A 14,908-nucleotide genomic window follows, 5' to 3' on the forward strand; every position below is an offset into this window, starting at 1 on the left:
TATCAAGCTTTGTACGGACAGAAGTGTCGTACGCCGTCTTGTTGGCTTGAGGCTGGGGAAAAGCAGTTTATGGGACCGGAGATGGTTCATCAAACTGCTGAAAAGTTGAAAATAATTAGGGAAAGAATGTTAGCAGCTCAGGATCGTCAAAAGAGCTATGCTGACAAAAAGCGAAGACCGATGACTTTTGAAATTGGAGATTCGGTTTTGCTTAAAGTCTCTCCGTGGAAGGGACTTATAAGATTTGGTAAAAGGGGAAAGTTGAGTCCAAGGTTTATTGGACCGTTTAAAGTTCTTCAGAGGATTAGGAACCAAGCTTACAAGCTTGAACTACCAGAAGAGCTGAATGGAATTCACAACACTTTTCATGTGTGTTATTTGAGGAAGTTCACGGGATAAGTTCCCGACATAATTCCAATTTCTGAATTGAGAATTGATGAGAACAAAAGGTTGATTGAAGAACTAGAGGCAATTGTTGACCGAAAGACTAAGAAGTTGCGACGCAAAATGGTTGGGTTAGTGCTTGTCCGATGGAAACACACGAATGGGCCGAATCTCACCTGGGAGACGGAGAGTGACATGTTGAGTCGCTATCCACATTTGTTTGTTGATGTGTGATTCCGGGGACGGAATCATTCTAAGGTGGAGAGAATTGTAACGCCTGTGTTTCCGGGCTTGCCATTTTTAGCAATGTAATGGTCTAGGTTAACCTTTGTAACCTGTTTTGAAATAATAAGATTGTATTATTTGAGTATTATGTGTTTTGTGCTTAATTGCTTAATTATGTGGTTTGATTAATTAAGAATAAAAATAAGCGTCAAAATTTAAGTGTAAAATAAACTTGATATCTTTGGTTAATGTTGTAGTACTTGAAACGAGGTTTCCGAATATATATAGAACGCCCAAATCTGACTTCGTATGAGGAAATTATAATTTATCGAAGTTTCGGCTTAGCGGTATGCAGGCTGTTATACTCGATTTGAGATCGAGGGGTTTTTAGCCGAAGCAATCTAAACGAGGATCGAAGGTCTCGTTGTTGGTATCGAAGCGATAAAAAGTTAGGCGAGAACGGACGTCAAACGAAGAAGTTATGAATTTATAACAAAGTTTTTCTGTCCCGGCCTATTAAAAATAAATAATAAAAATAAAGTTAAAATTAGCCGACGAAGTCTAAAAGAAAGTTGTAGAGCGTAGTCTCACCTTCGCGTGGATATAAAGAACGTCGAAAACGGAGTTCGTATGAAGAAGATATGAATTTCCGAAGTTTATTAAATATTTTGTATTTAATTTTAAATGGAAAATCCGGCATTATCTGAAGGAGTCACTGATCTGATCCGAAGTACGCCCCGCGTACAGCGAAGCCTGACGACCCTCGCATCAATTGGCTTCGGATGACGAACGCCATGACGATTTCGGACCTGTACGCCCCGCGTACAGGCGTACGCCCCGCGTACTCCGAGGCTCCAGCCTCCTATAAATAGGATCCGAGGGCAGCCGAGTTCTTTTGCTATTTTCTCTCTTCTCTCTCCCGTTTTGCATCGATTTGCGTGCCAGAAATACCCCGAAGCCCCGGTATTATTCTCGAACCCCGAAGCAAGTCCCGAGATCCCGAAGATCCCGAGAAGTGCGGTTCCCGAGCCGAAGCTCTGCCCGCGAGAAGTTCGATTTTTGTGAAGATCTTCCAGATCTGCTGAGGATTACTACTTTTGCAAGTCGTAGTGCTGTCCGATCATCTTCTGATCAAGTGAGTGTATACTACCTTTTATAAACACGATAATAATACAAGTATGGTTTGAGTGTATTAAGTATATTGTTGTTTATATGTGTGAATGTGTATTCACTTTCTTCTAAGTCATAGATATGATTTATTCTCTATGAGATATGTGTTATGTGTGTGTGTGCCTCATCTGTTATGTGAAATATGTGTTGATTAAAGCATGCTATACATGTTTTTATCTATGTATAAAAATGTATATTTTTATCTACTAATATGTTGGGTAGATAGTTGGTGTGTAATAAACAGATGAGAGGCCTCGTTGTAGTTTGATCTAGTCATCTAGCGGAGTTTAGATGACGACCACGGGCTATTCTAGACAGTCTTGTGGAAACATTAGCAGGTTCGCCACCTGTAGGTGTTAATGAACTTGGGTGTTCATTCGCTATACTCCATCCCCCTCATGGTTGCCTAATTTGACTTATATTGCTGAGGTACCCCCGAAGAATGTGTTGTCGCCCCGATGAAATATTCTTAGACTAGGTCCCTTATGTTAGTTGTCTTAGGGACATGAAGTGAGAATAACGGGAATGGGTAATTGGGTTATTGTTGGTTGGTGAAAATTAAATATGATTATTTATTGTGGGTTGAAAACCTTATATGCTCACCAGGCTCCCAAGCCTGACCCACTCAGTTTTATTTGTGTTACAGAAAGTGGCGCAAGGGCATAAGATGGATGAACCATCAAGTTGTTTTGTTTACAAGTCTGTATATGTTTATATTTGTTGAATGACTTGTAATGTTATCGTTTATGCTTATTGGTCTGTATCGGAACATGACACCCCGAGTTTTGATTATATAATGAAAACACATTTCTTTTATGAAATGCTTTGGTAAACATTGTTTTATCATGTTTTGTTTTTGGGAACAAATTCCGCAACTCTTTCAAATCAAAAGGATTTACTCTGAAATTATTTTAAAAGCATAAATGACAATCGGTCTTTTCTGGCCGAGACTTTGGGGATGTCACAGCGTACGCCCAGCGTACTCGCGTACGCCCCGCGTACGGAGGCGGTTCCCAGCCCCTATAAAAGGGATGCGAGGGTTCCGAAGAAAGGGCTCATTTCTCTCTCAACTTTCTTGGGTTTTGCCTCGTTTTCCGTGCAAGTGATATCCCGAAGTCCCGATTACCTTGCTCAAGTCCCGAAGGTCGGTTGTGCTCCCGAGATTCCCGAGAATCCCGAGAAAATCCACTTTCTCGAGTCGAAGTTCTGCTTGGTTTTCATCTCGCCTTTTTCCGATCTTTCAAGTGAGTTCATACCCTTATAATCCACACTTTTAAATGTTTTATAAATACTTTTATATGCTTTTAAGGGGGGAATACAAGTAAAACACACGATTATTATCGTGTGTTATATAAAGTTTCATTATACACTTTTTATCAACGGAATCATATGTGATTCATAACTATTATAGGGAAACTTTCGTATGCAAAATATATCACGATAACATCATATTTTTGGAAATGAAAAATGTGGTTATATATGTATAGATCACACTCTGCTTGTACTGTATGTATATGTGTTCATCTTGGCACTATAAAAATTATACTTTTCATACTAAGTGAGCATTTTTACTAGGGATTACTATACAAACGAGACACACTTTTAGAAAACTATAATAGGTATAGTTTTACAAGAACATTACGAACTTTTACATACTAGAAACACTATTTCAAGAAGTTTACTTTCACATATAAGAATAAATGAACATTTTCACACGTAAATCTGTTTTATACTAAGTTTTGTGAGATATTAACTTCATGTACGTTCGAGTACACATTTCAAGTCCTGTATTATATACCGGAATCCCTTGGAGGGGGAGCATGGTGTTTGTGTATAGATCTATACGGGCTTGACAACCCGCGCCCTGATTGTTAACTACAGTCCACCATTTAGGGTGACAAACGTCAGAACATTTCCAACACCTGAAGAACGTTGTATATAGGCATTTCTAGTAAATAACATGGTTATAAAACTCACATGGAGTATTAAAAACACATTGATTTACGGGGTTTTTCAGACGTATTGGAAATTTTATACGTACATACATTTTCTAGAAACAAACATTGGTCTTGATAGAAGGATACATTTATACTAGTAGAAAATATAGGATTTTCTAAAAACAAACAAACAAGAACAAAACATTTCATTTCATACAAACATTGTCATTTAATACTTATGAAACTCACCAGCTTAAATGTTGATCTACTCTTTCAAAACTACTTGTATGTCCCAGGGATTCAGTAATTACAGGTAACAAACAGCTTTTGAAGAAGGGACATTGCGGCGCCAGTTTAAATTCATATTTTGGCATCATATTGTAATTGGTTTTGAACTTGTACCTTTTAACAATGTAAACTTTCAATTATATATATGATGGTTGTATTGTTTTCTTTACTATGTATTCATTTGTTACGTTACCATATGAAGTCATCCACCCCCGAACGTTTCCGCCGTTCCGGTTTGGGGGTGTGACATCTAGGGAGGTCACACGTCAGTGCTGCCGTAGCAATTAGGGTGGTTCAGAGATTGGTCAGTGATTGTGTAAACGAGAAGGAGCTTGGATTAGGAATGCTTCGTGTGGATCATGGATGATTGTTAGCCTTCATGCCTTCCTTCACCACCTTCGATCCATATCTAGATCAACCAAAGATCCATCTCCATTATGGACGACAAATTGGGGGTGAGGGCCACCATTAATGGTGGCGTCATTTAAGGATTCTCGATTGAGAGAGAGAGAGAGATAGATAGAGAGAGAGAGAGGGGGTTGTGGGGTTTATTTTATTTTCTATTTTATATAATTATTTAAATACTAAAAAAATTAAAAAAAATGTAAAAAGTAATATTAAGGGCAAAATAGTCCTTTCAATTTTTTAAGGACCAAAACCAAAGAAAATTCTTGATTTTGGACCATCCATGCAAGTTGAAAACTTTTTGGACCCTATCTAAAGATTTTTGAATACCACAATGACCAATTTTATAGTTTTGTCTTTTTATTGAAAAGTCTTAATGATAAGAGAGTCTAAAGTAAATACATAGAAAAAACAAATCAAAACAAACATCGTCTATGTAATAAATCATAATATTAAACTGATATAAAAAATAATAAATTAGAATACATATACAAAAAATAAAGTTGGAAGAAAATTATAATTTTTTTAGCAAAGCTCATAAAAAAAAATTAAAAATTAGGCAAAAAAAAGGATATATATTAACTTCATAAAAAAACTTACTACAAAATGAAAAACAAAAGTATGTTAGGGACCCAATTGGTAGTACAATTAAAATGATGAGTCAAAACTGAAAAAAATAAATAGGTTAGGAGTGGGGTAGAGGTTGTAAACAAAGAAAAAAAACAACAAAGACTACAAAATAAACACAAATATGTTAGGGACCAATTGGTAGTAAATTAAAATGATGAGTCAAAACTGAAAAAATAAAATAGATTAGAAGTAGGGCAGAGGTTGTAATTGAAAAAAAAAAAAAGCGTCGGAAACCTACACCAACTGATTACAATAACAAAAGACGTTAATGGGTTCATAAGGATTGAATAGAATATAATTAAATATATTGGATATTTATTATAATTGAATATAATATTAAAAAGAGAAAAAAAAGTTGCATGCTTGTTGAACGCATCAAAGGATTTATAATGTAAATTTATAGAGACTTTAAGAGCATCCGGTGCGGGTCTAACGAGAAGAAACGCGGGTGAGGTGGTACCCTTCAACGGTGTTATGACGCGGGGAACACCGCACCCTATTTGTTTTTGCTCGTCGAGGGTGAATCTCGTGGCCAAGGCGATTGGATGCGACGAGTAAAATTTAAACGTTTATTAACGTTTAAAATGCAACGGTTTAAAAAAAATTAACTATTAAAAAAAACCATTTACCCTATAAATACCTACCATTTTATAAAAAATTTCACACACTTTCTCTTCTCCTCTCTACATATTATCAATTATCTTCAAAAAAAAATATGGATCCTTTCGACTTGTCCGATGATTCAGATGACAATATTTTCTTTAGAATGATGTATCATTATTACACTACCGACCTGCTACAACCAGACCTAACCCCGCTACTAACAAGACGTGCGATGTTAAACAGAAATCGCAAGGAAGGACATGAACATCTATATCGCGATTACTTTGCGGATAATTGTGTATACGGGACGAATGATTTCAAAAGAAGATTTCGTTTGAGTACGAATGTGTTCTTACGAATCGCCAACGCCTTGGAAAGCCGGTATTGCTTCTTTACTATACTTTTATACAAAATAAATAAAAATGTACTACATGTTTATTTAATTTTACAACATATGCAATATATTTTTAAACTGTAGTTAATTTATGTTTAGGTACAAATTTTTTCAATTAAGATATGATGCTAGAGGTAGACGAGGGTTTACAACGTTGCAAAAATGTGTTGCGGCCATTCGTTTGATGGCTATGGGGGAGTCACCCGACACCACGGACGACTATATGAGAATGTCCGAAAGAACCGCAAGAGAGAGTTTGTATACATTGTCAAGGGGTGTTGTTGAAACTTTTGGAGACGTGTATTTGCGGAAACCTTCGTTGCATGATTTGCAAGAATTGTATGCGGCGCATGAAGAACACCATGGGTTTCCCGGAATGATAGGAAGCATTGATTGTACACACTGGAAATGGAAAAATTGTCCGGTAGCATGGTAAAGGCAATACGCAAGTGGTCATCACGGATCACCTTCGTTGGTGTTAGAGGCTGTCGCTTCTCAAGATTTATGGATTTGACATGCCTTTTTTGGGGTTGCGAGTTCCAACAACGACGTCAACATTCTTGATCAGTCGCCAATATTCGACGATCTTTTGAATGGAAAAGCCTCGGATGCTCCTTTCACGGTGAATGGAAACGAATACAAATATGGGTATTACCTTACAGATGGAATATATCCTCAGTATTCCATATTCGTGAAGGCATTCCGCCACCCGGTTGAAGAACGAGACAATTTTTTTAAGAGAAGACAAGAAGGAGCACGTAAGGATGTGGAACGTGCTTTTGGAGTGCTGAAGGCGAAGTGACATATAGTCGAACATGCAGTACGACCATTGGATTTAGAAACTCTACGATATATCATGTATGCATTTATCATAATGCATAACATGGTAGTAGAAGATAAAGGGAGAAATATTGCACACTATATCCCAACAGAGCCCAGACACGTTCAGTTTCAACAAGGAACAACAGATTATTTGCATCGCGTTGTTGACATTCAGGATGCAAATAAACACAGACAACTTCGAGAGGACTTGACAGATTCTATCTTCTATTGTAACAATAACGATAACGAATAGCGTTGTATTTATTTATTTATTTATTTATTTGAATTTGAATGTTATTTCTTTTTTTGTTTTTGGATATTATGTGTAATTTAGTCTTTATGTAAATTTTAATCTTTAAAAATTTTAATTGTTTTTTATAATTTTTAAACATTATGTTTTATTTATTATTTATATTTAAAAAAATATTTGTCTCAATTTAAAAACAATCGAAATAAATAAAAAATAAATTATAAAATGGAAAAAAAGTTGGTGTCATAACAAGATACAACATGTTGTCCATTTCCTTAGTTGGTGTTATAACACCATTGATGATGTGACATGTGATGTGACACCAAAATGGTGTTACATCTAGTTGTCCATATCTTATTATCTAAGAAATTATAAAATTATGAAGGATTTAAGAAATTATAAGTTCTCTAGTTGGTACTCCATTTGGATAATGGATGCACTAAGTTAGAGTAGTTTGATTGTACATTGAACATCGATTATTAGTTATAAAGTTCAAGTATATTATTAAACTAATAAAACAATATTCAAGCCAACATTTGTACTTGTACTTGTCACGTATACTAATATAATATCACAAATAGAGAACTCAAAATTACAATAGAAAATTCACAGTCTACTCAACATTTTTCAAAATAAAGAACATTATTAGTCTCCAAATAGTTTGTCTAAGTCACATTTAAGATCACAAAAAAATTCGACAATATATATATATATATATATATATATATATATATATATATATATATATATAGAGAGAGAGAGAGAGAGAGAGTTAGGTTCATATATAAACCATAACTATTGTGTGAATGTATGGCTAAATTTCAACCAGTCATTTCAGAAGGGTATAAAAGTAATTCAATTATATTTAATTATGATAAACTAATTAATTCCTTAATAATTTCCCTAATATATTGTATTACCTGTATTTATCCAACCCTTTTTTTTCACCCAATATTTCCTCCTCCATCTAAAGACTCCCCTCCGGCAACATAAGTCATCGAATGCTAATATTTAGCAGCAAAGGTCCTCAATCGGAAGCTCCCTTTTAGAAACATAAAACCATTCCATCGAAATTTCAAACCCTTATTTGAAACATTTCACTGATTGTGCCTTTTCTCCCTTTCCCCATTTCCTTCGTCCTCCCTAAAATGAAATTGCTAGGGTTTTACAGTCAATGAATTTGGATGAGTATGAGTTGTTCTTGCTTAACCATGACATGTGTCGTCTTTCTTTTCGGTTTCTCCCACACTACCACCTCCAACGTCAACCTCTTCCATCCTCAAGCATGCCCTCCTCTGCCAGCGCCTCCTTCATCTGTAAGTTTTTCTTCTCCAAAAATTGATGTCTATTTTGATGTCCCGATGTACACCCTTTGTAAATCTTTTGATGTCGATATTCTTCTATGTTTCTTGATCATTTGGTCAATGGAGCTTTTGCTACCATTTAATCAACACTACATGAATCGTCTGGTGTCTGGAGACAAAAAAAAGTTTTATAGAGCATAAAATCTTTTTCACATAAGATGATGATGATGAATTTGTTTCTCCCTCACCAGGTTCGTTGATCTTTATATTCTTAAATAATAGAACACTAAAAGTAATTTAATTGATTAAAAGTTTTAGTTATTTCAAATTGAATCTTGTATTTATTGAGTTAATTTGAAGGATAGCTCCGTATAAGATTTCATAATTGTGATTACATAATTTCTATATTTGTTTATAAAACAAAAAAAGATAATATTTTTTATGATGCATTTTCTTGGCTTTTCTGTTGGGTTTCTCTTAAGAACAAGTTTTGGTAAAGAATAACCCACTGTATAATAGATATTCTTGTAGAATCTATGAGATTAATTTGGTTAAAGTAATATTCTTCATGTTCTATTAAGAATTATGCAGATTTAAGATTTAATATTTTGTTTCCAAGTTTCTAGCACCGTGACTTTGAATTTGCAATGGTTTGTAGCCACATATTCTTGCAGAATGTTGTGTATTTGGTACATGTAAAACTAGTTGTTGAAGAAATATTCTAGAAGAATGAGTGTGGTATTCATTAGGTAAAAAATAAACATTGTTATTTGGTGACGCATTCTTATAGATCGTGGCTTTTAGTCCTATATTGTTATAGAATGTGTGGTTTATTAGGTAAATGTCAAAATGATTGATGAAGTAATATTCACGAAGAATGAATGTGTTTTTTATTTGGTAAAATTTAGCACTTCCATTCTGTAAGAAATATGTAGATTTCATCCATTTTTTTTAATAATTTTAGTAGAGTAAAAAAATAAGAATGCACACCCTTTATTAGTTAAAAAAAACAAAAAAACAAAAACTATTTTTAACCAACTTGAAATGTCATAATGCATCTGTATTTTTTTCCCCATTTTGGATAAAGTGTTTTTAGATTTTAGGTTATATATGCTCTTTATTTTATTGTTGGTCACATTGATTTTGTGTTTTCTATCGATGTGTTTATTTATCAAAAGGTTGAAAAACAATATGAAATTACACTTTTCCAAACATAAAAGTTGTTGTAAATGGCTTTTTATTTGATTGTTATAATTGAGTAATTTGTCTTATATGTTTTCATATTGTAGTTGAATTTAATTTTTAACATTCATCCTCATTGTATAACGAGTTTTATTTTTTTTAATCATGGATGATAGTTACCAGGGATCCTATCTTGCATAAACCTCTCACCTTTTTGTCTTAATATATTTCTACATGTGGATTTACCATGTTCTTCCATTATTTTTGTTATTTTTGCTTGTCTTCCAGGTATTACAATCTCATTTTGTTTTTCACACTTTGTGCTCAATCTAATGTCAGTATCATATTTTTCTTTTCTGTGCTAATTCTATATTATTGATTCATTTATAATACATACTGTCTACTTTCAATTGGATTTTGATGATCTTCCTCATGACAGGTCTATCAAGGTTTTGATGTTGGAAGTACAAAACCTACTCTAAAACTTATACTTGATGTCATGAGGTGCAAGAACAAAAGATCATATGCATGTTTATTAGAGAAGTGTTATATTCTTCTTTAAAATTTATTGTATTCTTTGTTGTATTATTCTTTACGAATGTATTTTATTATTTCAAAAATGTTATATTATTCTTCAAGAATGTTAGTTGTCCAATTATATTTAATTTTTTAGTCTTCAAGAAAGTCTTTTATTGTCTTTTATTTTTTCCAAAATGTAACTATTATTCTTAAAGAATATCATATATGAACTTATAATTTACTACTAATCAAAATTGAATTGCATTTTTGGAGACGTTCAAAGCAAACATCAATAACAACAAATTTTTCCAGAATGATAACGATAAGAAATGATGAATTCTTAAAGAATTTACAATATGCATAATTTGTTATACCATATTCTTATAGAATGTACGTATAATAATCACCTTTAAAAAAAACTCTAGATACGATAATTAATTTTAAATGCAAAATAATAATTTTACTTTTTGAAAGCTAATTTAATTGCATCTTTTAATATCTTCACTTTCCATAAATTATTGTTAACCACTTTGACTAATTTACCCTTATAATTAATTAAATGTAATTATATAATACATGTTATCCTATATTATTAACATGTATCTTAAGATCTTAACCTTTCATTACTTTTAATCTAATGGGCCAAAAGTAGTCATACATTCACATTATAATTGTAGTTCATATTTAATCCTAACCTTATATATATATATATATATATATATATATATATATATATATATATATATATATATATATATATATATATATATAGGTTCAAATGTTTTTAGCAAGTATTGTGTGCCTAAATGCACCAATGAAAATTCAAGAAATAATAAACAATTAAATAAATCATTTAAGGGTATTTTGGACCTTTTATACTTTTAATTAAGGAAATCATTTAATTGAATCTTGCAATTAAGTAAATAAAATAAGTATATTTGACCCAGCCTCTCTCTTAAATCCTGTCTAATAAAACCTCCAAAATCCTCAAACCCTTTTCACTCCAAGTTCACCAACCGGACCACCAGGTTCAATCTCCTGCGCACTCTGCCGCCATGGAAACGTCTCCTACAAGAAGCTCACAACCACAAAACCGTTTCCCCAAACGTTGAAATCCACCTCATCCCTCTTATGCTGCTCGTATTCTTTAATGGCGAAGACTGATGATAGAATTGCAATTGAAAATTTCTTCAATGGCGGAAGATTCGAAGGAAGGCAGTCAACGGTTCTTCGTTCCTCTCCCGTCGTCAGCAGCAAAAAAGATCAAGGGGAAGATCCCCCGGTGCTCATCTTCGTCGGATTAAGGAGGAGAAGCATGATTGTAATCAGAAATCGGGAAGCACCTCCAGTGCTTCACCGATTCTAAGGAGGAGGAGGAAAATATCGATTCCCGGTGAGCTTTCCTTGACCGTCATCGGTAGAAATTGAGGTAAACGAATGAGAAATATGAATTCTTCTCTTTGACTTTTGAATAGATACTTTGATTATAAAAGTCTAATTCAGTAATTGGTTTGGAGTTGTTTTTATACTTGTTCTTCTATGTTTTATTGTAGTGATTTTGAATATAAAAGTCAATTTATGTTAGAATCTTGTTTTGCATATACTGGCTTTAGTTGTTTGGTTTTTCTAAACCATTTGAATTGAGTAAAATTATATAAAAAAATAAAAACTTTTGAGTTTTGTAGATAATAAGAAGAAAACAAAAACTAAAAGTTGGTGTGTATTTTTTGTGGTGATGTAAGCAGGAACATATGTTTCTTTCAAATATTCATGATTCAGATATTCTATTGGAATTTAATGTATGTTAGGATGATGTATGAATGATGAGGAAACTTATGAAAAAAAGATATGTGATAATTCGTTCTCAAAGAATGAAGAAAAACAACAATATTTTTTCAGAATTTCAGGATTCAACATCCAAAAACAGCAATATTCTTTCAGAATTCAAGAAGAAAACATGAAGAACGAGAGTATTCTAGCAGAATGTTGTTATTTTTTAAGAATGTTATTCATGTTTGTTGATATTCTTTTAGAATTTTTATAACTATATTAAAATGTATAAGACTTTTAGTCTGTAAGAATATGCATGAATTTGTATTTAAGTTCGGATGTATAAGAATATATTAGAATGTTTGTTATTTTTCAACATCTTATTCAAGAATTTTATTTTTCTTCAATAATATTCTATTAGAATAAAATTCTGAAAGAGTATCATTTTAACAAAAAATATTCTGATAGAATAAAATCGATAAAAAATGAAATTGAATTAATTAAAAAATTTAGATTTTTTTTAAATTAGGAGAATTAATCATCCCTAAAAATTCGAAAATTTCCTTTTATAAATGTAGTTAATTGTCCAAAATACCATTTTGCTAAAAATTGTGTGATTATATGGTACATGTTATCCCATTGTAATATCATATACTCTCAAATCATGTTTATTGATTAATTTCATCCGTTGGTCCAGATCTGTGTATTCTGGCATACAATACTTTGTAAAAACAAAATAACCTAAGCATATATATATATATATATATATATATATATATATATATATATATATATATATATATATATATATATATATATAAACACATACACATACTAGTTGTTTACCCATGCTAAGCGACATATACGAATACTTATTATAAGAAAATCTCTAGAAAATTCCTTATACTTTATACTAACTTACGAAAAAGTTCAAAACTAAAATTTGTTTACCAAAAAACATGAATTATCGGTAAAACCAACGATTTAACCCTTTTTTCTCGGTCCAATTATTTTACCATAATTTACGAATAAATTTCAAACTAAAATAAGTGATGATTTAACATTTTTCTCCTTATAACATACATATTATCCGATTTCATTGCTGACTTGGACGTCTAGTCATTAAATAAGTTAGTGAAATGAATATGTTGAGTTATATAATGTTATGTTTACCATAAAACTTGATTTTTTGATGTATTGTATATTTTTTTGAATATAAAATGCATCCAACGAAGACTATAATAATTACATAAACTAGTAACAACTTTGTCATTTTGAAGTGTATAAGAAATTTCAAAATGTCTATCTAATCTTATGTAACCCATTATATCTATCTCATGAGCTCATTCCTACCATTTTCTTGGAAACACACATTTTACTGGTTTCATTGCTAACCTAGATACATAATACTAAATGAGCCGATGAGATGAATACCAAATTTTAAGATAAACATAGAATTATATAACTGATCGTATCCATTTTATCAACTCATTTGATGACTAGACGTCCAAGCCAGTAATGAAACGAATAATATATATGTTACATGGAAAAATGGTACAATCATCACTTAATTTTAGTTTACGACTTATTCGTAAATTATAGTAAAATAATTACACTTTAATAGAACCAGGTAAGTATTATAATCGGTAAACCAGGAAAAGGGGTCAAATCGTCGTTTTTACCGGTAATTCATATTTTTTCGTAAAAAAATTTAGTTTGAGGCTTTTCGTAAATTAAGGTAAAATATTAAGACTTTTCTAGAGATTTCCTAAAATTCTATGATAGAGAGGACGTATATCTGCATGTACGTATGTATGTGTGTGAGTGTGTCCATGAATTTTCGATTATAAATATATGTAGAGCCCCATATTATTTGGAGAGGATTGGTGAGAAAGTAAAGGAAAAACATGTTATTCATGCAATAAACGGATTATCAAGTAAATTTGATAATACTGCCAGTTTCATCCGCCGCAGTAAACCAATCCTGCCGTTTTATGAAGCCAAGTCCATGTTACTTGTTGAAGAGCATCGACTTCTCACCACCAGAACACCTCCACCATCACATGTCAATCATTCCTCATCACATCAGCTTCTCAATGTTACCAATTCAACGCCGAATCGAGGAGGGAGAAACCACTCCTGTCGCAATCACCGTGGGGGTTCACAAAATAACATTCACCGCCACCGCCCACCATCGTATTCCACCACTGCTTATCCCACTACCACCATCGGAACTCCATTCATCGGTCAACGCTACAGTTAGTTCTTCATCCCACCGTCAATGATCAATCAACCACATTGGTGGCCTTCAAACACAACTTACCAGACCCGCGACTCTTAGTGGGACTTTAATCAACAACAACCCAATTACCCTTGGAGTAGGCCCAACTAAAATAATGTTGTTAGGCTTCTAGGAAACATGCCACATGCCAAAAAAACTCAACATAGCATCCTACATGCTTTTCACTAATCTAACAATCCTGTTTAGCCCCTGTATTTCTGGCTCGACAGTCCGGATCAACTAACTTCGTTTTCGAGTATATTTAGCACGATGACGTTGAACGACCCGTCAAATGGCGGATGGGTTATAGATATCGAGGCCACCGGTCATGTTCATTCTGATGTAGGTATTCTCAAATATGTTTGTAATAATGCTTATACCCCTAACTCTATGTTTGTTGGTAACGGCTCTGCAATACTTGTCACGACCTCAGGACACACAAATTTGTCTTTTTCAAATACATATCATCCTTTACACTTGCAAAACGTCCTTATAACACCAAATATCATTAAAACCCTTATATTTGTCTGTAAATTCACCACTCATAATAATTGTTTTATTGACTTTGATCCTTTTGGTTTTACTATTCTTGATTATTAGACACGTCGACCTCTAATCCGATGTGATAGCTTCGGTCCCCTCTACCCAGTCACCAGTCACCAATTCCACAAGTGATGCACTCATCTCCACTAATCCACCGCTTGGCATCAACGACTCGGTCACCCCAACGATCAAGTCTTGAAA

General features: G+C 33.1%; 1 protein-coding gene across 1 annotated transcript; it reads left to right on the forward strand.

Annotated features, from left to right (window-relative positions):
* Nucleotides 1–5,754: 5,754 nt before the first annotated feature.
* Nucleotides 5,755–6,838, forward strand: LOC145054874 (uncharacterized). The gene is made up of 3 exons (XM_079003136.1): nucleotides 5,755–6,023; nucleotides 6,136–6,468; nucleotides 6,574–6,838. Exons 1-3 carry the CDS (start codon nucleotides 5,755–5,757, stop codon nucleotides 6,836–6,838), a joined length of 867 nt encoding a protein of 288 aa, XP_078859262.1.
* The last annotated feature ends 8,070 nt before the right edge of the window (nucleotides 6,839–14,908 follow it).

Source organism: Lactuca serriola, chromosome 1 (genome assembly GCF_051521515.1).
Source record: "Lactuca serriola cultivar US96UC23 chromosome 1, Lser_US96UC23_V15, whole genome shotgun sequence".
In the NCBI taxonomy this organism is placed as follows: Eukaryota; Viridiplantae; Streptophyta; class Magnoliopsida; order Asterales; family Asteraceae; genus Lactuca; species Lactuca serriola.

What these genes read in the sequence shown, in the direction of transcription:
- LOC145054874 (XM_079003136.1), top strand. Translation starts at nt 5,755, where the DNA reads ATGGATCCTTTCGACTTGTCCGATGATTCAGATGACAATATTTTCTTT. An exon ending in GCCAACGCCTTGGAAAGCCG is followed by an intron (nt 6,024 to 6,135) that starts GTATTGCTTCTT and finishes ATTTATGTTTAG; the next exon opens with GTACAAATTTTTTCAATTAA. An exon ending in AAAAATTGTCCGGTAGCATG is followed by an intron (nt 6,469 to 6,573) that starts GTAAAGGCAATA and finishes TGGGGTTGCGAG; the next exon opens with TTCCAACAACGACGTCAACA.